This window comes from Centrocercus urophasianus, unplaced genomic scaffold (assembly GCF_019232065.1).
Source record: "Centrocercus urophasianus isolate 14NV4802_14NV808 unplaced genomic scaffold, USGS_Curo_1.0 seq_43, whole genome shotgun sequence".
Taxonomy (NCBI): domain Eukaryota; kingdom Metazoa; phylum Chordata; class Aves; order Galliformes; family Phasianidae; genus Centrocercus; species Centrocercus urophasianus.
The window spans coordinates 3,494,838-3,519,793 of NW_024885011.1; the positions used below are offsets into that span (position 1 = coordinate 3,494,838).

General features: G+C 55.0%; 4 protein-coding genes and 1 non-coding gene across 10 annotated transcripts in view; 3 read left to right on the plus strand and 2 right to left on the minus strand.

The window, feature by feature from the left end:
* The first annotated feature begins 318 nt into the window (after nt 1–318).
* MTFR1L (mitochondrial fission regulator 1 like) lies at nt 319–8,815 on the plus strand. Of its 5 annotated transcripts, XR_006171292.1 has the most exons (8): nt 319–432; nt 1,312–1,416; nt 2,666–2,775; nt 3,787–3,998; nt 6,650–6,959; nt 7,038–7,100; nt 7,197–7,941; nt 8,048–8,137. XR_006171292.1 is itself a non-coding variant. In XM_042834104.1 (7 exons), exons 1-6 carry the CDS (start codon nt 418–420, stop codon nt 7,057–7,059), a joined length of 774 nt encoding a protein of 257 aa, XP_042690038.1. In that variant the 5' UTR covers nt 319–417; the 3' UTR covers nt 7,060–7,100; nt 8,048–8,134. The 5 variants fall into 5 exon arrangements, 4 of the variants coding, with proteins under 4 accessions (XP_042690038.1, XP_042690036.1, XP_042690037.1 ...); XM_042834104.1 differs by lacking the exon at nt 7,197–7,941 and having other exon boundaries at nt 8,048–8,134; XM_042834102.1 differs by lacking the exons at nt 7,038–7,100; nt 7,197–7,941 and adding an exon at nt 8,260–8,815 and having other exon boundaries at nt 322–432; nt 8,048–8,173.
* Nucleotides 8,816–10,349: 1,534 nt separating this feature from the next.
* Nucleotides 10,350–11,918, plus strand: LOC122168631 (ras-related protein Rab-39B-like). Its single transcript, XM_042834130.1, has 2 exons — nt 10,350–10,629; nt 11,151–11,918. The coding sequence occupies exons 1-2, from the start codon at nt 10,415–10,417 to the stop codon at nt 11,566–11,568; spliced, it is 633 nt and encodes a 210-aa protein (XP_042690064.1). The 5' UTR covers nt 10,350–10,414; the 3' UTR covers nt 11,569–11,918.
* Nucleotides 11,919–12,376: 458 nt separating this feature from the next.
* Nucleotides 12,377–18,113, minus strand: TAF12 (TATA-box binding protein associated factor 12). Of its 2 annotated transcripts, none has more exons than XM_042834128.1 (6): nt 18,039–18,113; nt 15,601–15,852; nt 14,947–15,024; nt 14,572–14,686; nt 14,324–14,412; nt 12,377–12,846 (listed from the first exon to the last, which is right to left on the minus strand). In XM_042834128.1, exons 2-6 carry the CDS (start codon nt 15,766–15,768, stop codon nt 12,811–12,813), a joined length of 486 nt encoding a protein of 161 aa, XP_042690062.1. In that variant the 5' UTR covers nt 15,769–15,852; nt 18,039–18,113; the 3' UTR covers nt 12,377–12,810. The 2 variants fall into 2 exon arrangements, with proteins under 2 accessions (XP_042690062.1, XP_042690061.1); XM_042834127.1 differs by lacking the exon at nt 18,039–18,113 and adding an exon at nt 17,208–17,754.
* A 327-nt stretch (nt 18,114–18,440) lies between these two features.
* On the plus strand, nt 18,441–18,567 carry LOC122168657. The gene has a single exon (XR_006171302.1). It is a non-coding gene; the product is annotated as a U11 spliceosomal RNA (small nuclear RNA).
* Nucleotides 18,568–18,759: 192 nt separating this feature from the next.
* The window catches only part of LOC122168553 (discoidin, CUB and LCCL domain-containing protein 1-like), a 6,850-nt gene continuing 653 nt past the window's right edge, over nt 18,760–24,956 (minus strand). Inside the window, exons 2-15 of the mRNA XM_042834014.1 lie at nt 24,201–24,422; nt 22,820–22,957; nt 22,339–22,390; nt 22,161–22,233; nt 21,848–21,981; nt 21,695–21,732; nt 21,412–21,606; nt 20,772–20,893; nt 20,529–20,697; nt 20,347–20,451; nt 20,089–20,179; nt 19,914–19,951; nt 19,601–19,717; nt 18,760–19,343 (exon numbers count right to left, since the gene is read on the minus strand). Of these exons, the coding sequence (XP_042689948.1) occupies nt 18,907–19,343; nt 19,601–19,717; nt 19,914–19,951; nt 20,089–20,179; nt 20,347–20,451; nt 20,529–20,697; nt 20,772–20,893; nt 21,412–21,606; nt 21,695–21,732; nt 21,848–21,981; nt 22,161–22,233; nt 22,339–22,390; nt 22,820–22,957; nt 24,201–24,422 (1,931 nt within the window). The 3' untranslated portion in view covers nt 18,760–18,906. The remainder of the gene's footprint in view (nt 19,344–19,600; nt 19,718–19,913; nt 19,952–20,088; nt 20,180–20,346; nt 20,452–20,528; nt 20,698–20,771; nt 20,894–21,411; nt 21,607–21,694; nt 21,733–21,847; nt 21,982–22,160; nt 22,234–22,338; nt 22,391–22,819; nt 22,958–24,200; nt 24,423–24,956) is intronic.

The following is a 24,956-nucleotide window of genomic DNA, read 5'->3' on the forward strand; positions in this document are numbered from 1 at the left end:
GGAAGTGCGCGGAGGAGTTTCGCTTCCGGTGCGCATTCTACTTCCGGGCGGTGAAGGGGCGGTGCTGGGCGCGGCGCGGCTCCGCTCTCAGGTAGCGCTGGGTGAGGGCGGGGCGGCGGGCGGGAGCGGCGCGTTCTGCTCCATCGGGTTGGGTGACCGCGCCGCTTCGTGCCGGCAGCGGCCAGGCGGCACCGCCGGAACTCGGCGGCGCGCAGGGGACGCTCTTGGCCCGGCTCGGTCGCTGCTGGCGCGGCCCCGGTGCGGGAGAGCGCAGCCCTGCAGCGCAATGACTGCTGTCTTGTAGCGAGAAGCCCGCGGCGCGGCCCCGAGCGGCGTGCCATGAGGCCGGAGCGCGTCCCCGGGATCCGCAGCACGCAGCCCTGATCCCGCCCCGCTGACGAGCTGCCGGTGCCCGATATGGCAACGGAGTCCGTAAGTACCGCCATCACCGATCCATCAGCTCCGCGATGCTCTTGGCACCGCTCCTCGCGCGCTGCCCTGCCGGGCGTTCAGTTCGAAGCACGGGGACTTTTCAGTACAGTGATGTAACTGCTATTTTAAGGTTAGCTTGTAGGCTTTGTGCGCGTAGCAAATGGCAGTGATAAATTCTTAATGGGTTTGGTGGTGAGCTGAGCAAAATAAGCTGTTTGGATTCCTGGCTTTCGTTGTGGTGTTTGATGCCCGGTGCTGTGCAGTGTCCTGTCAGAAAGCCAATGGCAGAGCTGTAAAACTGGGGGAGGGAGAACAACCAAAGAGAGACAGAACTTGTTTTGAATCAGTTTAATTAGTAGCCAGCGATTGCAAAAACACTGATTCTGGAAATTCTCCCTGTGACTGTTATTGAGGGCCCTCAGTTTGCTTAGACATTGAATGGACTTGATGCTTTGTTTGAGAATTGTTCACAGTTCTGTCAGCACTGCTTTTAAAGGTTGTGGAATTAAAGGTACCTCCTTTAAATGTGATTTCTGGCTTCATTTTTCTTCTGGGCCATTCACGTAACAGTGTTTTCCTCCTTTCAGCATGTTTTTATGTATTGCTCAGTGTCTGTTCCTGAACACTTGTAGCTTTCAGTCCTGAAACAGTGCACTTGTGTTTAAAATGCCCCTCAGTAACTGACTCGCTGCTCGACTAAAGCACAGTTTGATGGCATTAGAACCTTAGCTGTTGGTAGGTTCTCATATTCCTAATTAAAACTATCTTCAAGCAAATCGAAAATCAGAGCTCAGATTACGTATGACAGCTCCCAGTTTAATAGGTCATAAAGAGGACAGCTGACTTTGAATATTAATTGTGCAACATGGCTTCTTTCAGACAATCCCCATTTGGCAGAACAAACCCCACGGCTCGGCGCGCAGCGTCGTCAGGAGGATTGGATCCAACCTCCCTTTAAAGCCCTGCCCCAGAGCGACCTTCGAGGTAAGCGTGCTCACAAGGAGTTTGGTGATTGTGGGTAGGGAGCAAAACAAGGCACTCTCACAGGATCACAGAATGGCCAGGGTTAGAAGGGATCTCAAGGATGATGAATCTCCAACCCCCTGCCGCACGCAGGGCCACCAACCTCCACATTCAATACCAGCCCAGGCTGCCCAGGGCCCCATCAACCTGGCCTTGAACACCTCCAGCATAGTTTCCACCAGGAGAAACTTCCTTGTTGTATACCAAAAGCACACTGCAGGCAGAAGCAGTGTTCAGTTAATGGTGTCTCAAAAAAACAACCAAACAAATGGAAGATATGACTTACGTTATTCCCCTTCCATACTCACTGGCATAGAAGACAAATCAAAGCAGCTTCTTTTCTCCTCTTTAAGATAGAGCCTCTGGAGAAATGTACATGCAGCTGTTTCCAGATGTCAGTCCCCATTAGTTCTCTTAACAGATTGTGGATCAGGTCTTCATTTTTGATGTGTCTTTGTGCTCAGTGCCAGCACACCATTCAGACAGAAAAAAATAAGGGTAATTTGTGGCAAGCTTGCTTGCTGGGACGATTTGCTTAAACTGTTCTGGGTGCAGATGAGCACTTATTTACTATAAGTGGAGTGTATCTGAACTGCTTTTACATGTTGATCTCTTTGTGTCACTCATGAACTGCTGAACCATGAACCAGGTGTGTGCAGACCAACACTTGCAAAACTTTTGTGTAGCTGCATAGTTAACTGTAAGGTTTTTTTTTCTCTTTTAGTGTAATTCCTGTGCTTGTAAATGACCATTGGTAAACGTTGAGGAAAGCACCTCCTACAATAATGCCTGTGCAGAGTTGGAGAGCTGGTAGCTAGGAAGGCAGAAACGTGCTGCTGAACCTCTGCTTTGTGTTGTGGCCTCGTGCAGCTGCTGAGCCTGTTTCCTAAGCAGTAAGGAAGGCTAATGGAAGCACTTGTGTAACTGTTTGAGGTCAAGGACGTGTAATGACAAAGTGTTGCACGTGGCCTAGGCAGCCTGTTCAGCAGTATCAAATATCCCTTGGCTGCTTTGCTGTTTAGACTCAGAGCACAGTAACACTGGGGCACACGTTGGCAGTGGAGCGCTGCATTTCCATAGGATAAACAGTGTTGCAAACTTGTTGGCTGGCTTGGTGTAGAGGAGAAAAGCTCTGACAGAGTGTAACAAATCCGGAGTGGCTTCAGGAGACAGGACCACCATTACCTGCATGTGATTTTCTTCTTTGTAGGTTCTACCTAATGTTTCAGAGCTCTATTTAAATGATGCCCCTCCTGTCCCCACCCTGGCAGACATTGGGTGGATAGCAGCAGATGATGAAGAAACGTATGCCCGAGTCAGGTTGGTTTCATCTTTGTGTCTGTTGACCCTTATTTTGATAAAGAGGTTTCTTTTGCGTAGCACAGGCCAGAAATTGATCTGCTCTCATGATCTCTGGTCACCTTGAGGGCTGATGTGATGCCTGTTCAAAGATGTTTTTCTCAAGGGGCAAGAAAAACACAGAGGTTTCCTGGAGGAATGCTCACAAAGCATTAAGGGCTTGTGCTGCGTTTTACTCACTGAAACATCTGAGCAGAGCAAGGCTCCAGCTCATGGTATTTTTCAGCCTAGGGAGTTGAAGGGTTGAGCTCACAGGATCACAGAGTAGTTAAGATTGGAAAGGACCTCTGGAGGTCATCCCTTGCTCAGGCAGGGATTTCCAGCAGTGTACCCCAGGTGGCTTTTGCACATCTCCAAGAAGGGAGGCTCCACAAGTTCTGTGTGCAACCCATTCCGGTGCTCCGTCTCCCATCTCCCACACAGTAAAGAAGTGCTTCCTGATGTTTGGATGGAGCCTCCTGTGCTCCAATTAGTGCTCACTGCCTCTTGTTGTAGCACTGTGCACTCCAAGTGAGTCCCAGTTTTCCTGGGACATTTAGAGTTTGGTGCTGTTCAGTGAAACCTGTGTCCTTTAAGCAGGACAACAGCAGTGGTTATCCTGTGAGAGATTAAACCAGAGGCAGAAGTTAATGGGTAAGTGGTGCTTGATCTTGTGCACCCAGCACACTGCCCAGCACGGGGATGCAGTTAGCAGGAGGGATGGGATCTGAAGCCGTGGGAGCACACAGAGACTTCTGTCCCTGTGCCACTTCGCCTTGTCTGTGCTGTTTGATGGTGATTTCTTTGACTTCCCATTCCTTGCAACGCAGAGGGACAGCGGTGTGATGGCACAGCACATCCAAACAAGGTGTGGAGCACGGTTTGATTTATTGTGTTGAACTGCTTTGCCATCCCAAGGGAGGGGCAGGGAGATTGAGCACTGCTGCGGAGGGGCTCGGGTCCATCAGTGACTGGCAGGTCTTTGTCTCGTAGAAGCGACACTCGCCCTCTGAAACACAAGTGGAAACCGAGTCCCTTCACGGTCATACAGCGAAATGCTTCAGTCCCCAACCTGAGGAAGCAGGAAGAGAAGCTGCTGGCCTTGAAGAAGCCTGGTTTACCTGCACTGAGCCGAACGACGGAGCTCCAGGATGAGCTGAGTCACCTTCGGAGTCAGATAGCTAAAATTGTCGCTGCGGGGCCAGGTAGGAGCACAGGAGTTTTCTTCTGCCAAATGAGAAGGGCTGCAGGAGAGAAGCATGTTATTTCCTCCATAGGGAGCAAACTTGTTACTGTTCAGCAGGCCTGTCACTCTTACTGGTGTGATGCCAACTCAGTGCTGGTTCTTTGTCCAGATGTCTGCATTTGTTTCGTTAGGAATCTTGTTTCTTTTTCAGAAGGACCAGGTGTTGCTTTGTGACTGCATGTGTTCTGCAGGCTGTTCCATCCCAACGACTTTGCTCCATGGCAGTTCATGGGGTATTCTTGCCAAGCTGACTATGAGTGTGAGGGGAGGAGAGACCAACAGCACTTGTTTCTGTTGTGAGCATAGCCCTATTTATGTAACAAAGAAAGTACTTGGGGAAGAGCGTGGTTGATCTGATCTATTATTTTTTTTTATTAATTATTATTTCTTTTAGGAAACGTGATAAAATTCATGTTTTGGCCATGAAACTGAGCTGTGAGTTCATTCTTCCTTTCGTGGCCTTCCTTGTGTGGGTATACAGGGTGCATACAGTTCATATGAGCTCTGGAAATGAGAAGATACTTGCTAGAACCCAAATCCTAGTAGTTGCATGAGGTGTGTTGCTGCAGTGGCTGCTTGAGTGTGGAAGCCAGCAAGGCCAGAAGTACTTGGGTATATTTGTGGAGCAGTCAGAAAGTGGGATGGTTGGTCTCACAGCTTGGAATACATTGGTAAACAAACAGTTCTGCGAGCTGCAGGAATTGAACTGGAGGCAGTTCTTAAAGGCTGCATCTCATGTATGCAGAATATTTTGGCCAGTGCCCAAGATGCCAGTTGTGTTACAGCTGCGAGGAAAAGAAGGATCTGTAATTTTCCCATTACTTTAAAGCAACAAAACAAGGTCGTGCACCACTCGAGCTGATGTCCTGCAGCTGTTGGTGGGGGAGACAGTGGCTCAGAACCATCCTTACCTGCATCCAGCAGCAGACAGGTCCCAGGTTCCTCTCAGCACCAGGGCTCACTGTGTGCTGGGGCTGCATCTGGTGATGTGTGGAATGCAGGCGGCCGATGGCTGGAGCCCCAGGGCCTCACAGCTCTGATGGTTGGTCATTTTCAGTTCTGTTCTCTGCGGCTGAGAAGCTCTGAACGTGGAGCAGAGCTGTGGGGCTCGTGGTGGAATGCTGCTTTGTGCACGGGAGCGAGGAGCCGCGCTGCCCTCGGCTCCGCAGGCTGTCAGGCTGTCACAGATGCGTGCTTCACAGGGGCTGCGTGTCCCCTTCCCTCACTGCTCTGATTCGGAGCAACAAAGAAATAGAAATTAAGAGCAGGGCAGATTTCCCTGCTGTTCCCCTCCCCAGGCTCTCAGCCGTCCAGCATGCAAGTTAGAAAAGCTCTTTTTTACAGAATCACAGAGTCACAAGGTTGGAAACGACCTGCAAGATCATCCAGTCCAACCCCCCTCCCATTCCTATCAGTACCACAAGCACTAAACCACATCTCGTAGCTCCTCATCCAGGCCTCTTGAACACCACCAGGGACGGCGACTCCACCACCTCCCTGGGCAGCCATTCCAGTGCCTGACCACCCTTTGAGAGAGAAAGTTTCTCCTAATATCCAACCTAAACCTCCTCTGGTACAACTCTGGCCGTTTCATCAGGTCCTACTATTTGCCTGGGAGAAGAGGCCAGACCCTTTTGCACCACAGCCTCCCTTCAGGAGGTTGCAGAGTGCAGTGAGGTCTGCCCTGAGCTCCTCTTCTCCAGGCTGAACATTCCCAGCTCCTTCAGCCTCTCCTCATCAGCCCTGTGCTCCAGACCCCTCACCAGCTTTGTTGCCCTCCTTTGAACACATTCCAGGGCCTCCATGTCTTTCTTGCAGTGAGGGGCCCAAAACTGAACACAGCACTCAAGGTGCGGCCTCACCAGTGCTGAGTAGAGGGGGATGCTCACCTCCCTGCTCCTGCTGACCACACTGTTTCTAATGCAGGCCAGGATGCTGTTGGCCCTCTTGGCCACCTGGGCACACTGTGGGCTAAAATTCACCAAAAGTAATGATGAGGAAGATTAGAGATCTGGATGGGAGAAAACTCATTTAATCATTCAGTTCCTCTCTGCCCTCAACTCAGCAACGTGCCTGCTCAGCAGATGGCATGTGAGAACTGTTCTTATCAGTGTCTTCTGAGTTGATGTGGGCAGGAATGGGTGAGGGCTGAACTGGAGCTCAGGGATCTGGAGTGCACAGCAGGCTCGTTTCAGAAAGATTGATGTCAAAAAAGAAACGTTGTACAATCTGCTTTTGCACTGTTAAAGAAATCTCTCAGCTGGCAATTAATAACTACTGACAGGCATAGTGTTGAGGCCACAGGTGTCAGGGCATTAAACTGCAGGGTTGTTTTGTTGGGTTTTTTTTCAGTGTAGGAAGGTTCTTTCAGTGAGAAATAAACCAAGCACATCTCTGTCTTGCGCTGCAGTGCCATGCCATAAGAAATGGAGTGGCCATGGAGAGTAACACACAGGCTGTGATGATTTCCTTACTTTTATTCTGTAAATAACAGAAGGGTGGGTGGCTCGTGGTGCCCCTGGTTTGTGCTCTGTTGTTTTGAGAAAACAAAACCAAAGTAAAATATAAAATACTATTTAATCTTTTCGCCTGTCCTGTTTTCTCTTTCAGCTTCTGCTTCCTTCACCCCTGATGTATTGTCTCCAGGAAGTTCAAATGCATCTTCTCCTTTGCATTGCTTTGGACCCTCTTTCCAATCCACGACATCCTTTGTCATCAGTGACATCACAGAGGAGGAGGCAGAACTCGAGAGCCCCGAGCTTCCCTCAGTCTCCATGTTCTGTTCTGCATCTGAGTGCTACAAAGCAGAACCAAAGGATCCCGATGAGGAGGATTCTGTGTCTCTTTCCAAGGCCAGCAGTTTTGCAGACATGATGGGCATTCTAAAAGACATTCATAGGATGAAGCAGAGCAAAGACTTGTAAGTTTGATTGTATTTTCTCTTTCAAAGTTTGGCATCCTTTTTTTTTTTTTCTTTTTTTCTGCTTTTGTTTGTCAGATCATTGCAGACACCTGTGTGAGGATTGCTGGGTCACAGCCTGAACCAGTGATTGAGCACCAGGTGAGAAGGCATGGCTGCAGAGGGAGCTCAGGTGCAAGCGGTGTGTCTGAGTGACTGGAAGGGCTGGACCCTGGGTCCTCCTTACCCTCATTTCAGTGTTAGCAGCCAAGGGAGCAACGTCTCTCTTCAGAGGTTGTGCTGACTGTGCTCTTCTCAAGCTGTCACCAGCCTTTAGAAAGGGTGAGCCACGTTCCCTATTGCTTTCTAGGCTAAATCTTAACAAATACTCTTATAACTGTGCTCTTGTCCTGGTAGAGGGCATTAGCATTGCCTTCCATTGCTCCCCAGCACCAGCTGTTGTATTCACCTGCCTGTTGGTGCTGCTGTATGCCCACAATTTGGGGGGGAGCATCTCTTTGTAGTGTCATGTCTGCCCATGAGGGATGCAGGGGGTGAGCAGGGCTGTGAACAGCCCAGGTAGGTTAAGATAAAACACTGCTCACAAGGCTGGAGGCCAGCAATAGCAGCTGTGTGCTACAGTTACCTCCAAAATATTGACACTTCAACTTTTACAGTCTGTCCTAAACCATGTGGATAGACTGCATGCCCTAAGGAATCAAAATAAGCTTAATGGCTTTACAACTTAATGGCTTTATGAGAGATAACAGCTTTTAAGTAACTGAAATAGGCCTTGCAAGTACATGATCTATTTGTAAGAGAAAAGGAACAAAAAGACAAAAGAAGCAGCACTTGTATGTTTGTACTGAGGGGACAGAGCTTGTTAATAATGGGCAAATTTGTATTTTGCTTTTGGTGCCATGAACACAACTGACCAAAAATGCTGAGGTTTGAATGCTGAGGTTTGCAGAATGCCCCCTTCATCCAGCACAAGGAGCTGCAGGTGATGGAAGCCAACGCAGAACGCTGCAGAGAAATACCTGCAGGTGTCAGAAATACCAGCAGCTGGGCCCTTCTCCTTCCTGACCCTGTGTTTGTCTTCCATGTAGAACCCGAAGTTCTGCGAAGGAGGAAGACCCTGCTGTTCTGATAGCAGAAGTCTTGAGAAGAAAATTTGCCCTGAAGGAGGAAGATCTGACTCTGAAGGAGAAATGATGTTACGGTCATTCGGCTCCGTAAGCAAAAGTGTTAAGCTCACAAAATTTCCTCTACAGTAGCTGCCTTCCTAAGGATTGAACCTTTTGCCACTTTTATTTATTAGGAATTTTCTGCACTGGACACTTAAGACCCTCTGGATTTGACATGTTTTCCAGGTGTTGTTACATTTAAGAAAAAAAAAAACCCTTTTTAAGATGGAAGTTCCTTTTCCTCTGTATTTTGGTGTTGATGGCTGGCTAAGGATCTTCTACAGAGTGCAGTGAGTGCTGCTGGATGATGTTCTTTCTGTCTACTCAAAGTCACATTAAAACTTACTTTTTTTTGTTGCAATATAAATGATCACCATTTCCACAGAGGTCACACGTGCAATTCTTCCTGTTTGGAGCGTGGTGCAGAGCTGCTGAGAAGGCTGAGCAATGCTTCCCAGGTCTTCTGTGCTTGGCAGGCCGTGGGTTCACACTGAAGGCTGTCTTCCTGATAGCTTTGCCTAACCTGATGGGAGAATCAAATGGAAGGAAGTGACGAAACCCTGCAGTCGCATCCGAAGGCTGCTGGCTGGTTTTACTCTCTCCTGGGTATTTCTTAGCTCACTAATTATCATGATTGCATGACAGAATGGCCTTTGTTTCTTGCCATAAATTTAAGACTTCATGGATGGACCTCGTATCATTCAACGTGTTTTATTTGGCACTGAGGAGGTGTTTCTCTGGGAATCTCTATGAACTCTGCTGCACTCTAGAATGCACTGGGGGGAACGTTGGGAAGCTGCTGGGGCACCTGAGGGCACCCTGAGGAGCTGTGACAGCGCCCTGGAACACGGTGTGTGGCTGTGGGAGGCCTCCAGGGTCTCTAGGAAGCCTCTGGAGCTCACTGGTGAGCTGTGGGAGCACTGGAGGATTTCCTGGAGCACATTGAGTGGTTCTTGGAGATTGCTAGATTGTGCTGAGGAGCAGCTCGGGCACTGAGGAGTTCTGAAGGTATTCTAGTGGGGCCTCGGGTACCATGGGGGTCTTGATTGTCCCTTAGGGCACACTGGAAGGTCTCTAGGGTGCCCTAAATGCCACGGAGCTCTGGGTGTAATCTGCTGTGGCCTTGGAGGGGAGTCCTTGGAGTAGTGGGACGCCCTGGAAAGCCTGTGGTGCCCCCTGGAGCAACTGAGGCTCAGGCACAGAGAGAGCTGTGTTCTGAATGGAAGCCAGGACTTCAAGTCAGCTCCAGTTCTCAGTTTGACCAGGGCTTTGCTGCTGGCCTTAGAACGCACGGCATAATGAGTTTTTCCTGCCACGGGGTGAAGATGGTGGTGATTTTGCTTCAGTAGATTTCCAGGGAATAAAGATAAACTGAGGCTGAGCCATTGCTACAGCCCTTACAGCTGTAGGACTGAAATGGCTGTCACAGCAGCAGCCACCTGCTCCTCTGAATCTGTGCTCTGTGTATCAGAGTGACTTTGGAGAACGATTGTGAGATACCATGAAATACAGGTTTGCACTTCCTTCATTAATATTGAATCATAAAGAGCCACCTTTATACACGACAGCTGCCCACGATGGTTGCATTCTTTCATTGTGTGTCTCTGAGCTCTCTGTGCAGCCCTGGAGCACAGGAGGGGGTTGTGTTGGTGGTATTGGCTGGGAGGAGATTCCAATGGAAGGCTCCCTAAAGAATGCTGAGGGGCCCCAGGACTCCCTGTGCAGCAGAGGTGAGCGTGGCTGCCTGGCAGGGATAGGAGGAGGCTTTGTGGGGCTGTGCAGACAACTTTTGGGTGTTGTGGAGTTGAGGCTGAGCTCCTGACTGTGCTTTAGCATCCTCCCAATGGTGGTGAGAGGCTTGGCAGGGCCAGGCTTTGTAGTGTGGGACTCCCTGAAGTGCTGGCAAAGGGTCAGCACCCAAAACCAAATGTTTCCTGCATGGAGATAAAGGTTCTGCCAAGTGCTGGTGCCCCACAGCTGTGATTGTGGGGGGGGGAGAGGGGGAGGTGCTCTGCTTTAGGAGGCGCTGAGAGAATCACCCACTGCTCTGCACGCATCTCCACATCAGTTAAAGACCCACAGCGTCCCAGGGCTGCGCCCCACAGCACGGCTGGCACCCAAACACCCCCTGGTGCCTACAGCTGGATGGAGCTGAGCAAAGTGGGAGGTGATCCTCAGCCCCCCCCCCCCCCCCTCTGTGCCACCCATCCCCAGGAACGCCTCCCACACCCCAGGGAGGAGCAGCAGCGCCTGCCCCAGCACGCAGTGGGTGCGGGGTGCTGGAAGCCGATGGAGCCGCGGTGGCATTACCAGTTCCGGGTGATCGTGCTGGGGGATTCGACGGTGGGCAAATCGTCCCTGCTGCGGCGTTACACCGAGGGGGTTTTCCTGGATGCTGTCAATCAGACGGTGGGGGTGGATTTCTACGTTCAGTTCGTGGAGTTGGAGCCGGGGCTGCAGGTCAAACTGCAGTTCTGGGACACGGCTGGGCAGGAGCGCTTCAGGTGGGTCCTGCTTTGCTCACGGGGAGGCAGGGGGAGGTGGATTCCTGTGGGCTGGGATCCCGAGGACGCCCCGGTAGGGCTGTGTCTCTGTTGCTAAAGGCATTGCCCTCAGGTGGCCCTTAGGATTCTCTTCTGAGCCCTGCATCCAAGTGCAGAGGGCCCAAAGGAGCCCATGGGCCCCTGGAGCTGCAGGGGGACGGGGGAGAGGCTGGGGATCCTGCTGGGATCAGGGCAGAGCAGCTTCCCTGCATCCCAGAGTCCATGGGCAGAGCGTGGCGCCGGTTTGCCTTTTGTCCCACTGGGAAACAGAGCAAATTGGTGCTGCTGGCTGCACCCCCCCAGAAAATACATCTGAGATGGGAATGCTTCCATTCCACGTGCGCCACGTTGTGATGGAGCCGCCTGGGGCGATCGGTACAGCGAAGGATCCGGTTCTCCTTGGTCGCAGGGGGGCAGGGCGGTGGGGCAGGGATGCTCCAACTGAAGGGGATCCCTTCACCCCACCTCTGGTTGCTCTCCAGGTCTGTCACCCGTTCCTATTACCGCAACTCTGCGGGTGCAATGCTGCTCTTCGACCTCACCAACCGCGCGTCCTTCGAGAGCGTCCGGCGGTGGCACCGGGAGGTGACAGACACCATCCAACCTTTCCACGTGGTTTTCCTGCTGGTGGGACACAAAAGCGACCTGGTGGGGGAACGTAAGGTGGGCAGGAGGGAGGCGGAGCGGCTGGCGGCCTCGTTGGGCGTGCAGTACGTCGAGACCTCAGCCAAGGACGGCAGCGATGTGACGCGGGCGTTCCAGATGCTGACCGTGGCCATCTACCGGGCGCTGCAGAGCGGGCTGCTGGCACCGTGCGAGGCGTGGGACGGGGTGAAGAGCAGCGTGCCGCTGCCAGCAGCGTGCCCGAAGAAGGAGAAGCAGAAGAAATGTGCGTGCTAAGGAGGGCATTGAGGTGCTGGGCTCTGCCGGGTGCCGAGGAAGGAGGAGCAGCGAGTGATGGCGTTAAACAGCCCCCTGCTCACCCCACCGCCTGCCCCGTTTCCTGAGGAAAGGGAGGTGCCAGGGCCCCGTTCTTCTGTTCTCTCCCCTTACAAAGCGGTTCCCAGACAGCGAGCGCAGCCCCTCCCTGTGCCCTCGGGTCCCAAACCCGTTTTACTATGGAGCAGAGAATGCTTTGGTGTCCTGCGCCCAGCAGCACCGAGCCACGCTTTGGGCAGAGCCCTGGGAACAGACGGCAGCTCTGTGCGCCAGGAGCTGCCTCTCCCTCCCGAGCACCAGTCAGACCGGCCTCAGCCGCGCTTACTGCATGCCCCGGGCTGCCCAGCTGGATGCAGCCCTCAAGTACCAACAAAGGGGGTTTCACTCATGGGTGCTGGCAGCCCTGGAGCCCCAGCAGCGAGCTCTGCAGTGAGGCAGTGTCCACAACCTCCCTTTCTTTGCAGGGAGCCTGCAGAGCTGCCCTTTCCCTCCCCACCACATCCCACAGCAGCCGTAGTTTCTCTGCTGTGTGCCAGTTTGGGCAGAACAGATGCTGGGATGTGACTCTTCATGTTGTGAATGCACTCAGCTCTTATCCACAGCCACCACTTTCCGCCTACCTGCAGCCAAGCAGAGGCTGAACCACCTCAGGAGCCCTTGACACAGTGAGCACAGGGTGGGCACAGCCCTGCCTGCAGAGCAGAGACCATCAGCCCAGCACAGATCTCACACGCAGACACCAGGCAAGCCCCACAGCTGCCTCTTTCCCTTGGTTTTAGATTAATAATTTCTTTATTCATGTAAAACAAACGCAAGTATTTATATAAACACTGACATTACAAAGTACTGGAGCGGGGAGGGGCAGAAGGAGGAAACAAAAACCTCTACAGATGCTTCTAATACTGTCCCACACACACGATCAAATGCTCTGTTCCTCAGATAATCACTTATACGATAAACCACCTTCAAGTCACAAATAAAAGTCTTTGCTTTGAGATACGCTGCGCTCTTACGGGGGGAACGAGGACAGAATGTTTTTGGCAGATCTCCTCACAAAGTCAGATATTGCTGCACCATTAATAAAAAATATATGCTTCTCTGTAAAGCATTAACAAAAATATCCCGTGGGTGGCATCGCAGAGGCTGCAGTGAGAGGCAGAGATCCCAAAATGCACCGGTGTCACCTCGAGCTTCTCCCAGGCGTTATTTCTTGGTGGTTTTGCGAATCAGTGCCATCCTCTGTAAGAAGAAAGAGAAGAACGTGGGAAGCTGAGTCTCAGGTGAGGCTACTGCAAAACAACCTGAGAGCAGCTGTGCACAACAACCCATCTCGGGTTCTCTCAGGGCGCTGCCTGTCTTGTTTCCACACAGGTCTGTCAGCTCCATTTGAATCTCAGAGTCCTGGAGGAAAAGGAAACGTCTGCGTGTCCCCACTCAGCCCCCCAGGCTGCAAAGGCTGTGTGACAAAGCAGAGCAGCAGCAGCAGGGGAGGGACCAGAGCCCAGCCGAGCTCCAGGAGAGCTGCAATACCAGCCATGAACTCCAACAGCTCCTGCAGGGCTCCTCCTGCACCACCTCTGGCCTCGTGGTTCAAAAGCAATCACCCAGTTCAGTTAAAGCAAAGTTAAGGGGGGGAAAAAACAGCTGCCCAGCTGCAGTCACAGCTGAAATCACAGATGACTGCAGGTTCTCTGCTGCAGCTGTTTAACCTTACGGTGACAGGCAGCTGAGACCTGTGACACAAGGACACAGCAGGTGCCCTGTGCTGCTCACAGTGTATGAGTGCAGCCTGGGCCTGTGGGTACAAAGAAGCCCAAGGAAGCTGAGCCAAAGCCTGCCATAAAGCACTGATTCCTGTGTGTGACACCACATCCAGCCACCGTGACTCTGCACCATGCAGCATGGGTCTGCAAACGCAGGGTGGCAGTTCTGGTTACTTGCACCACATGCTGCATCCCAGACAGGACTGGCCACAAGACTTCTCCCAGGCAGTTCCTCAGCTATCCTGCCTCCTCCAGTCCTTCTTTAGCATCCTGGGAAGAAAACCCCAGGCCTTGCCTTGATTTCTAACCACCTGGGAAGAGGAAGCATCAGGCCAGGAGGGGCAGGGCAAGCTCTCAGCATTGTGCTCATTTGTGGCTTTTGCAGACCTACAATTATTCCTATGGTGTCTGTGCAAGCCACAGTTGTAGTGGAAATGCAAGTCATGGCTTGAAGCAGTGACTGAGCACCTGGTGCAAGGCAGGGCCAGCCCAGGGAAGCTCAGCTGCACGCAATGCACCTGAGTGACTGGAAAGGGTGGAGCCAGGATCCACCCCTTCCCAGAGCTTATTTAAAGGTTAGCAGTGGAGGTGAGGGTGTCTCATTGCAGATCCCTGCATACCTGAGGCCTTCTGAACGTAAGCAGCTTCTTTCCTTTGTTGCTGTTGCATTTGTTGCTTGTTGCAGGACTTGGCTACTCTGCTGCACTGCCGTGCTTTCCATCGCATTGCATCATTCCAACAACCAAAAATGCTCTCAGCTGCTTTTTAACCCTTCCCACCCAGGCTGCCACACTCAATCCCCTCTGCACAAACCAACGAGGAACCAGAAGTTACTTCAAGTCCAAACCACTTGGAAGAGGCTACAGATTCACCACTGCCAGGAGCCCAAAGGCACCTTACCTGCACCAGGCTTCTACCAGGTGATTCTCAGCACGTTCCTGAGGGCTCCTTACCTGTTTGTGAGCTTCTGTAGTGCAAGCTTTTTTGTAGGGCCTGATTTCTTCCGAACCAAAGCCCGGGATCCACATGTTCCACTGACGCTCTGGAACAGAGAGAACGTGCCAGCACACCTCACCCACTTGGAGAGGATGGGGTTGGGGGCAGATTTTCCCCTTATTACGAGGGCAATGGATCTTCTCGTGGGTTTTCTCCCCAGCAGTGGGGTGTGAGCCCACCTCTCAGGTGAGGGGAAGCTCCTTACCAAGGTGCAACTGGACATCTTTCACTTCCAGGGTGTTGGACTTGCGGTGCCGCGCGAGCTGGCAGGCAGCTGTCACCACACTCTCTATGAAGTCATCGGCGATCTGCAACAGCATCTGCCACAGAGAGAGGACAAAAAGAGCTCTTACCAGCACTGAACAGCTGAAACCATGAAAACAAAGCCTCAGAAGATAATGTTCCAAGGGTGTTTGCCATGCTTTCCTGAAACCTTTCTGGACGCTGGGAAGCAGAGACGTGGATGGCTGAAGGCAGTGCAACATAAACCAACCCTCCCAGCTTTGGACAAAGGGCCACCGGACTGTGGAAAACCCCAGATCTGCTCTTTCTGCAGCCCCTGCCACAGGTTGGTACCTACTTCCTCCACGTCTTCATCCAGCTGCTCATTTGGATCCACCTCACGCACCAGGTCCTGCAATTTCTTCTTGGTTAAAACCTGAGTACGTGAGAGAGAAAAGAGGAACCATTTACTGAGCTGCTTCAGCAAACAACTGCCCATTCTGCACGGCCACGAAAGACCTCCTCCCCCACAAAGCAGAGACCCCAGTCACACGTGTTGACACGTAGCACCAGCTCAGGAAGGGCAGATAAGAAACATCAAGTGCTAAGGAGTCATTTTCAAGCACCAGTGGCTGCTCTGAACAGAAAGCAGAGAGCAGCAGGCCAGGATGACTAAATTCCTGCACTAAACCAGCACTACAATGCCCCTGGCTGAAGTGTGGCTGCTGGCAAGAGAGGACAAAGGCATAATGAGAAATCTTAAAAGGCAAATGCAAGCAACGTTCCAGTGACTAATTTTGTGTCCAGGACACAAAGGAAGTATTTCCATCGCTCCAGTGCTCATCACCTTTAGCATTTCAAGTGGCAAACAGACACGCGTGAGTGCTGGATTATTGCAGGGCAGAAGGCAGCATCCTCCCAGCCCAAATGTGTCAAAAGATCGGGAATTTCACCACTGCTGAGCAGTTGTAAGAGCTGTGAGCAGCTCCCCTGCAGCTGGGGCTGAGTTTACCTGGTTGCTCTCAGGACTGAGCCGCCCTCCTCCGCTCGGCGTGCCGGGCATCTTTGCCACGGCGGTGCTGTTGGCCATGGAGCTCTGAGGGGGGGTGCTGGCAGGTTCAGGCTTTATGGAGGAGAAGTTGGAGAGGTTGATCAAGGTAGATGGGCCAAACTGGTTCATAATCTGTTGGGCTTTAGCTTTTAGATCATAAAGCTTGTCAAGGTCCTGCTTCTTCTTGGGGTTGTGGGGGCCCAAACCGATCAACTGCAGAGAGAAACAGAAGACAGTCAGCAAACAGAGCAGGGACCCAAAGGGGGCTACTGACAGGACCCAGAGTTTACAGAGCAGGTCTCTAGACACAGGAAGGAAGAGGAATGTTTAGAAAACATTCCCTGCTATCTGGGGAATGAATTTTTCCCTGAGAAGCACAGCAGCTGCATGCAGCACACTGACAGTGGCTCCTCGCCCTGCTGGGTCCTGCGTGCATTCAGCCTCATAGCAGGGCTTGCCTGAACCGCTTCACACGTACTGCAGGCAGCTCTGAGGGTGAAACTGTGCTCAGGGTCCCCTAAGGACACGGCCCAGCCTGCAATGCACAGCAGGCTTGAGCCCCATTCATGGTCACTCTCCATCCTCCACAAACCCAGGAGGCAGAAGCCCAAACCAGAAGACAACCAAGCTCAGGCTCTCTACGCTGGAGGTCTCGGTTCCAGCAGTGCTTTGCTCCAAACCTGCTCTGCAGCAATCCCCCCTCCTGAAATCCAGAACCATCTTTACAACACAGAGCTCAGCCCCAGTTCTAAGGAGCAGTGACAAGAAAGGAAACACGCATGAGGCTTCCCACAGCAGGACACCAAAAGCCACAGTGAGGGAACCTAACAGGCAGCCAGATGGGGTTCTGGCAGCACAACCTGCAGCTCAGATCTTGTGGAGGGGTCACCACCACGTGCCTGTGGTTGCTCACACTGTCAGCTGCAAGCGATTGCATGGACAGACCAGAGCTGCTGTATGCAATACACTCACGTACAGACTGATGAGCAGAGTGTCTCCTGTCTCAGCTACAGAGATTTTCCCTTCAGCACAGCAAGCTGTTAGTTTGGATTAATTCATACAGAAAACAAAAATCACGCTCAGACGGTGGCTGTTTTAGTGCTTCACTGCAACACAACCCCATGCACTGCAGAGCTCTTCTAGAAGAATTTACGTTGAGACGCATTTCTGTAGGGCTCTCAGCAAATTCCCAGCTCACTCAGTTTGAACCCAGTCAATGGCAGAAGGCCCTTATGCTCAAATCTCAGCACCCTCAGTGGTGTTTCAGTGCACGCCAGGGTTTGCACAGAGGTTGGCTGGAGGCCATTTGCTCCCATGCTTCATTTACGCATCCACCAAGCAGGAATCCTCACCTGCCATGCAGAGGAGCAGGCGATGCCTGTGCAGTGCTTTGAATCCCTGGGGCAGGATGCACTTTATTGGTATAAAGTCGTTTTGCACATTTCTCTCTCGATCTTATTGGCACCTTTTGTGTGCCTTTAAGATCACCAAAGGCAAAACACCCAGGATGAGGAGGTTCCCACAAGTCCTGCATGCCAACTCAAGGCAAGCTCACGCAGTTTACTTACAGCTATCTGCATGTCTAGATCTTTAATTACATCAGCCACTGCTGTGGGCCCAGCGAACGGAGAGGCCATTTCCCAAAGCCTTCCCGGGGTCAGCAGCCAGCGTTAACCTACTCTCTCTTCCTCCTCTTCCACATCACTCTCATTCCTACAGGAACACCAGATATTTCCCGTGTCACCCATTCCCTCGTAACAGCTCAACAGGAAACAGTTTCACCACACTGCAGCACGCATTCCATCCGTGAATTTCTTTTGCAGCTGTTTGGGACGTGCTGCTCACCCAACCTAATTCTCTCTTTGAGTTTAAAGCCACTCCCCTTTGTCCTATCGTTATCTACCCACGTCAGAAGCCGCTCTCTCTCCTATCTACGATCTCCCTCCAAGCTCTGGCAGGCTGCACTGTGCTCTCCCAGAGCCTTCTCTTCTCCAGGCTGAACACCCCATAGGAACACGCAGCAGAGGAGCTCCAGCCCCCGGAATACATCAGCAGACGCTGGGTTTGGGGCTCCAGCTGGGAGCACTGCAGGGCAGCTCCGTGCTTTCCTTACAGCGGGTGGCGTGGCCTCAATTAACACCACGATTCGCTTCCTGACGATCCTCCGCAGCTCGTTAAGCGTGGCTGCAGCAGCGCGGAGCCGCTCGCAGCTGCAATTAGCGTCTAGAATCAAACGAAGCTTTCAGCGCCCCCGTCCCGCTTTAGGACTTACATCCAGGGCGCACGGGAGGCCAGCGCTGCCCCTCACGGCCAGCCTCAGCCCCGCCGGTACCGGCTGCAGCTCGGCCAGCTGCGCCACGCACTCGCCCCGCACCTCTCCCGGCCCCCTCGCCCCGTACCTCCCCATGCCCCGCGGGCGGACCGAGGCCCCGCCGCCGGCTGCGCTCCCTTCGCCGCGCACACCGGATGCCCTTCTGGGGCACCACCCGGAAGTACTGTCGGTACCGCCAATCAGAAGACGAGGCGCTCTGCGCGTGAGCAGAGTCGTGGCGGGGAAGGGAGCGGCCCAGCATGCCCCGCGCGATTTGCATAGCACTCCGAGGCCGATGGGGCTGGGGGAGAAACGGTATTTTAGGGAAAAAAAAAGACGCAAAAGCGCCAAAAGCGCAGTGAAATTCGAAGGGGAAAAGGTAGGGAATAAGGTATGCAAGTCTGTTTTCTGAGGAACTACAACGAGACTCGCCGCGAGCTTGAGAGGAGCCTGTTGCTCCCCACCGGCCGCAGCGCGAAAGCTCGTCTTTAAAAAGGGCTTCTGCCGTGCGTGGCACGGGGGGGCTTCGGCCGCCCCCGCGGAATCGACATCAAGAGATTTCGGAAGCACAATTTTTGTGGGAGGGGCCGCCGGTAACCGCCTGTTCTGGCGCCCCGGGGTGGCGGTGCGAAGAGCAGTAGGACGGGAGGGGGGAGTCACGTGGGGTGCCGTTGCAGTAGGCGGGCGGAGGGCTGCGTGCCCGCGCTACTCGCCGCCGTAGCGCTCTGTTGGCCGCGTTCCCCTTGGCGGCTGCGCGCCCCGAGCTTCTGTCCGAGTCTGAGCCCTGCGTGCACGCGCTCGCACAGCAGCTGGCGGAGCAGCTCACATACGTGTATGTATATATATATATATATGTATGTATGTATTTAAATAAAAGTGCGGATTCAGGTATAAAACCCCCCCAGGTCCCAGGGCGGGGCTCCATCCCCGAGGGTGGGCAGCTCTCCTCCGCCGCCTCACCAGGCCTCGTGGTACACGTGAGAGAAGGGACAGTCTGCGAGCTGAGCGTCGGACCCCTCCGCAGGGAGCCCCTCCCCGTGGGGGCTGGCAGTCCGCTCCACCCGGGGGGCCGCGCTCATCCCAGGCGGCTGCAACGGGGGGGCAACGTACCGTGCTGGGGGGGAGCCTGGAGAGCCGGCACGGCTCGGGGAGGCAGGGAGCCCTGCGGTGTCGCTGGGGTTCCAGCGGGTGCCGACGTGCTCGGGTTCACCAAACGGTGTGGCGTATTCGGGTTCCGGTGGCAGAGGCTCTGCGTATTCGTGGTGTTTTCCAGGCACATCGTAGTGGCTCACAACCAGCGGCAGGGTGTAGCTCTCGTCAGGGGGAGGCTTGAAGGTGGAGGAGGCCAACTGGCCGCTGGGGCTCACCTGCACCACATCCGGCTCGGCGTAGTCTGCAGCGGGGGAACGCAGCTCTGAGATGGGGACGGAGCAGACGGAACGGCCCCACAGAGGGACGTGGCTCCATGTCCACCCCGGATGGGCACAGACCCCACACTTCCCTCTGCCCCAGTGCCCTCTGGCCACCTTTAATGCCCACGCACTCCCAGGCTCTCCCTTTGCAAAGGTTCGGGATCCTGGGCAGGGGATGGAGCAGGGTGCAGTGGGAGGGATGTGGGTCCGTTCTGCCCCATCACTGTGTTCCCATTACCTGGTGAGTGGGTCTGGCTGAGGTCCCCCAGCACCACAGGGAAGGAGGGCAGCGTGGATCCGGGGGGTGGCAGGCTCCCCAGGGAGCACACCTGGCTTGCCTCCAGCTTGGGTTGCCCTGGGCAGAGAGCAGAAACCCCCATTTATCACACGCCTGCCTCCCCCCACCCCTGGATGCCCTTGGGGATGGAGGTGCCCCCAGAGTGGGACATGAGGAGGAGCAGGAAGGAGCCTGAGCTCAAGCCTTCGACCAGCTGCATCTGACCTGAACCCAGCACCTCTCTGAGCCCCCCACAGTGAGTGGGGGTTGTTACCTTTCGTGAGCCCGCAGTTCAGCTCGGAGGCTGGCTTCCTGCAAGGGGAGAGAGCACAACACGGGTGAGGGGCTGCCTGTGATAGAGGCATCCAACAGGATGAAGCCATCAGCCTAATAGAGTCCCCCACAAACCCCATGATTTGTGGGGAGGGGGGGGATAGGCTGGGACCCACCTCCTCCTGCGGCAGAGGAAAGCCAGCAGCAGGAGGCTGGAGCACAGGAGGACAAAGATGCCGATGAGCAGCATCACCAGCAGTGTGGAGTCTGGGAAGAGAGAACAGCATCAGCACCTGGGTCCACCATCCGAAACCTCCACACCTTTGGTTCCCCTGGGTGCTGAGAGCCCACCCTGGGTAAGCCGAGCTGCACAATTAATGACTGCCCAGAGCCAACAACGGGATGAGGATCAGCCCCTGTGTGCTGGCACCCACCTGCCTTCTCAGGGTCCAGGGCGATGCCAGGGATGGGTGTGCGGCCAGGCGGGCGGCTGGTGGGGATGGGGATGTGGGCAGGGACCTCCTTTGGGACGCTGGGCACTGCAGGGCAGAGCGGGTGCTGTCAGTGCTGGGAGCATTGGGAGCTGGAGGTCCCCGGGGGCACGAGGGATGCTCACCATAGGGCCGTGCTGCACGGACTCGTGCCATCTGGCAGCCCAGCAGGGCCACCTTCAAGGCAGCACGTTGATGCCAGCTCTGGGGTGTGATGCGCAGGTAGCGGGTCGTGATGGGGGGGATGAAGGCATTGGAGACCTCCCCGAGGCTGTCCACGTTTCCTTCAAAGACCTACTGGGGAGGGCAGGGCTGGCCGCAGAGCTGCAGGCTGAGGGTTGCTCCCACCCTGCTGCCCCCGTGCCCACCTTGTCCTCCCGGCCACTGCTGCCCCTGTAGGGTCTCCAGTTCTTCCCATCACGGCTGGAGGACACCCGGTAGGACGTCACGTAGAAGTCATATATCTCAGCAGATCCCTTTGTGATGATCCCTGTTGGGCAGGATGCGCCCTTATGCCACCCCAACCCCCCCAAAGCTCCTTCCTGGGCACCCACATCCCCCACTCTGCCCCAAGGAGCCGATAAACCCCGGCTGCATTCCTCCCTCCTCCGGCCCCCGGTCTCACAATGTCCCCATTTTCTTCCTGCCGGCCTCTGCACAAAGCCCCCGTTGGCGGCGGGTTTGGCTGAACAAAAGGCGCTCGCTGGCACCAGATGCAAGAGCATAATATTGACTTGTTCATCCCAGAAATGGCTGCAGTGGGGAAGGAAGAAAATGGGGACAGGAAAAAGCCACGAAGGACCGATGCTGTCCGGATCCCAATTTGCACCAGTACAACCAGAGCAGGGGGTGGCACGAGGAGCCCCCAAACTCTCCTGGGAGTCACAGGTTGGGGGGGGGGAGGGGATCTGCAGCCTCTTTGGGCAGTTTGGACAGGTGACAGACAACCCAACTGAGCAGTGATCCAGGCGGCATGGGGACAACAACCAGCCCCATCCACCAGCTGACCTGTGACATTCCTGCGGGTGCCCAGGTCCAGCTCCAGCCAGGCAGTGTCGGTGCTGGGTTCAGCTGCCCAGGAGGGGCTGGGGGTGCCCAGGGCTGCCCGCTCAGCTGCCCAGCTCCGCTCCTGCCCCAGTGTGTCCACCTCCTGCCACCAGGATGAGGCGTTGAAGGCGGCCACCTCCAGGGCATCGCCGCAGGCTGCAAGGTGAGGTGACAGCTGGGGACCTGGACAGCAGCAAGGCCTCCTCGTGCAGCCAAAATGATGGCTGAATGCATGGGAAAATACCTTTGTGGAACAGGAGACGCTTCTCAGAGAGGGAGCCCCTGCGAGAAGGGAAGGGGGGGATGTCAGGAATGGTCCTGTAGGGCAAAAACCCAGCAAAACCCAGCTGGGGGGCTGTGACACTGAGAGGGTGGCAGCTGGGACCCCTTTGCCCACCTTTTGGAGTGCAGCCCATTGGCGAAGGCCGACTCGTAGAGCGTGATCCCCTTCTCACGGGTCAGGGTGACCTGCCCACCCGCCTCGTCGGCGACCACCCCGGCGTGCACAGCTGCCTTGCACAGCACTGAGGTCTGCAGGGAGCGTAGGGTCAGAGCAGCCAGGCCCCCCCCCCCAAGGTGAACCTGTCCTCCCTCCACCTACTGGCAGCAGGATGGAGGTGGCAGGGTGACAGACAGCCACATGTTGGGGACAGTCCCCAGCAGGGCACCCACAGGGGACGCCTCCCAGGAGAGCAGGGCTCTGTACGTACATCCCGGTAGCCGTCCTTCGTGCTGCCCCAGATGTCCCCCTCGATGTCCTTGCAGCCAGCAGGGCAGTACACACTGAAATGTACGGGATGAGTGGGATGGCGAAAGGACTGATGGAGACAGGTAGTGATGCTGGGCTGTGGTCTGCTCAGAAAGGCTGCTGGTGGGCCAGCTGCTCACCTGACGTGCTCCTGGGAGAAGTGGGTACCTCTGACCAAGCAGGAGATCAGGTCTGCAAGGCAGGGATGCCCCAGGGTGAGGGGCTGTGTGGGACCCCCACAGCACCCAGCTCTCCCTGGGGCACCCCCATCTCTGTCCCCTTCCCAACCAAATCCTGTTCCAGGGGTGGGTTTTTCCCCTTGGGTCTGCAGGAACAGGGTACAGTGTCTCTTTGGTCACAGTGCTGTCTGCAGCAGAGCTTGATATTGTGGCCCCAGCTGTCCTGGGGGCGCCAAGTCTGAGGGTTCCCAGTTCCCTGCCATTCCCTCTCTCACATCCACAGCTTTCAGGCAAGGAAAATGGGGGCTATAGGGGGCTGGCGGCGATGAGAGCCACGCTGGGGTGAGCACAGACCTCCCTGCACCCCTATCTGTGCCCCTGATACAGACAGGGACACAGCCAAGGGGGTTCAGCACCTTCAAGGAACAACCCCCTTCCCTACCTGGGTGCTGTGAGCTGGCATAGGACAGGAGGAGGCCTCGTCCTGAGCGATGGCTGGTGCTGTTGAACAGGACGGTGATGGCACTGGAGTTGGTGACCAGCAGCGGGGCGGCAGGGACAGCATTCCTGCAATAGGGCCCTGCAGGAGGGATGGGGCTTTGGGGAGGACTGGGGTCCCTGAGAGCGGACACAGGGACCCTGATTGAGGGCTTCACCTCCCCGGATGTGTGTGCTGGGAAGGATGCTCAGGGTGGCCCCATCAATGTCCCCACAGCCACAAAGTGACAATGTGCTGACGTCACGTCTTCCAGCTGGGTCATCTCCTGCTGCTTCCCGGCAAACTTCTCCTAAGAGCTTCTTAATTGCACCCAGCTGGGATGAAGCAAGCAGCCGTGGGGCCAGCAGCCCTTGTTGAGGCAATGGCTGTGGGTCTGGCACGCACAGTTGGGCTGCAGAATGGGTCCACATCCCCTCCCCACTGCCACCCGTCCCCCTTCCACAGGAGCCACCAAAGCTTTCTCCTAAATCCCCCAGAGCAGCGACCCATTTAATCCAAATTGATTTGCAGTCTCCATCTCTCTGATTAAAACTTCAGCTTAGCGGGGAAGATGGGTTCCTTGGGGACATCCCTAGGCCTAGATGGGGACAAGAGGTATCCCTGGGGACAAGAGGTGTCACCTCTCTTTGTCTACCCTTCCCGATGGACGGAGGGCACAACAGGACAGGCTGTGCTGCTGCTCTGCATTGCTTCCATCTCCAGGCCCCCAGAGATGCTCCCAGGAGCACTGCTGTTGTCCCAGGGATGGGGACGGTCCCCAGGACCCCAGCATGTCCCCGAGCGGAGGGCAGCAGGGTCAGGCTGTGATGCTGGTTGGGCGCCAGGAGTCGGCTCTGAGTCAGCCACTTCCCGACAACCAGCTGGGATCACTCAGATCACTCAGCAGATACTGGTGGGACCCTGCCTGGCCCCATCCCAATGGCAAAGGCACTGAAAGAGGCTGGGGGTCCAGAATGCTGGGTGGGTGGGCAGCGTGCTGCTGGGAATGGGGCCGCGTGGCTGACCCCCTCTCTGCAACCCCATCCCGTCCCATTGGGGCAGTCCCACCTTACTGCCACTTCTACCCCCTGGAAATGTTTCCCCACCGGGTGCTGTCAAATTGTTCAATCTCTCCAGGAAAATCCTGGAAACGTTTGGGCAAAGTTACTTAATCAGCAGCCGCATCTGCTCCCATCTGGGTCGCCTTGGCTATCTCTATCCCCCCCCCCAATCCTCCTCAGGATGAAATCAGCTAAAAAGCCGGATTTCCCCTGATCCCCTCCTTAGCGAAGGCTTTATGTAACGCGATCTGCACCCCTCTGTGCTGCCTCAGTTTCCCCCTTACCATAAGCAGTGCCTCTCTCAGGGTCGGCCAGCAGCAGGGAGCTGTGGCTGCAGTGCTCCGAGGACTCCAAGTCGATGTCCCCAAAGGCCACGATGAGGGAGGTGCCCGGGGGGGCCCGCAGCTGCCAATGGCACGCCGTGTGGTTGGGGTACGTGCCGGGGTAGTTCCTGGAGCTCAGCGTCCCACTCTGTGCTGTCAGCACTGTGTGGCCACAGCCGTCCCCTAAATGAAGGCAAAGGAGTGGGGTTGTTCTCCGTGCCTCAGTTTCCCCATGCTGCGCTGCCCCATAGGGATATGGGTCCTTTTTCAAACCCCTCTGGGGATGGCCCCCAAGACCACGACAGCCCCAGTTTCCATTCTGCAGACATCATTGTGCCACCCCTTTGCTTTTAGGACCCTGATTTGGGGGGGCATCTGGGGGAAATAACCCCACAGGGCTGTACAGTGCCCAGCCACTACTGTGTCCCTCGTGTCCTCAAAGTGACACCCGCCACAAAGGGGCTTTACATGGCAGAATACCCCCAAAATCCAGATACAAAAGCATTAGAGGGGTTTTCACTGGGTCGTGTCAACCAAAGCACTCAGTTCCTGCCCCAGAAATGGACAAAGCCGTGTCTGGATGGGGCTCGATAGCTCACAGCAGCACGGAGACCCTGAGCAAAGTCTGCTCTGTGCGTTGCCATGCGCGTGTGGGGGGGACAGCACCTCTAGGGTACGAGGATGGGGGGAGCAGCGCTGAGCCCCCAAGGGATCTGT

Excerpts from the sequence above, each read along its gene's own strand:
- TAF12 (XM_042834127.1), bottom strand. The coding sequence starts at position 17,276 with ATGGCCTCTCCGTTCGCTGGGCCCACAGCAGTGGCTGATGTAATTAAA. Across the intron at positions 15,025-15,600 it reads TCAGTCCTGAGAGCAACCAG|GTTTTAACCAAGAAGAAATT; the intron begins GTAAACTCAGCC and ends TCACGTACTCAG. Across the intron at positions 14,413-14,571 it reads AGATGTCCAGTTGCACCTTG|AGCGTCAGTGGAACATGTGG; the intron begins GTAAGGAGCTTC and ends TCTCTGTTCCAG.
- MTFR1L (XM_042834102.1), top strand. Across the intron at positions 2,776-3,786 it reads GAAACGTATGCCCGAGTCAG|AAGCGACACTCGCCCTCTGA; the intron begins GTTGGTTTCATC and ends TTTGTCTCGTAG. Across the intron at positions 6,960-8,047 it reads ATGAAGCAGAGCAAAGACTT|AACCCGAAGTTCTGCGAAGG; the intron begins GTAAGTTTGATT and ends TCTTCCATGTAG.
- LOC122168631 (XM_042834130.1), top strand. The coding sequence starts at position 10,415 with ATGGAGCCGCGGTGGCATTACCAGTTCCGGGTGATCGTGCTGGGGGAT. Across the intron at positions 10,630-11,150 it reads GCTGGGCAGGAGCGCTTCAG|GTCTGTCACCCGTTCCTATT; the intron begins GTGGGTCCTGCT and ends GTTGCTCTCCAG.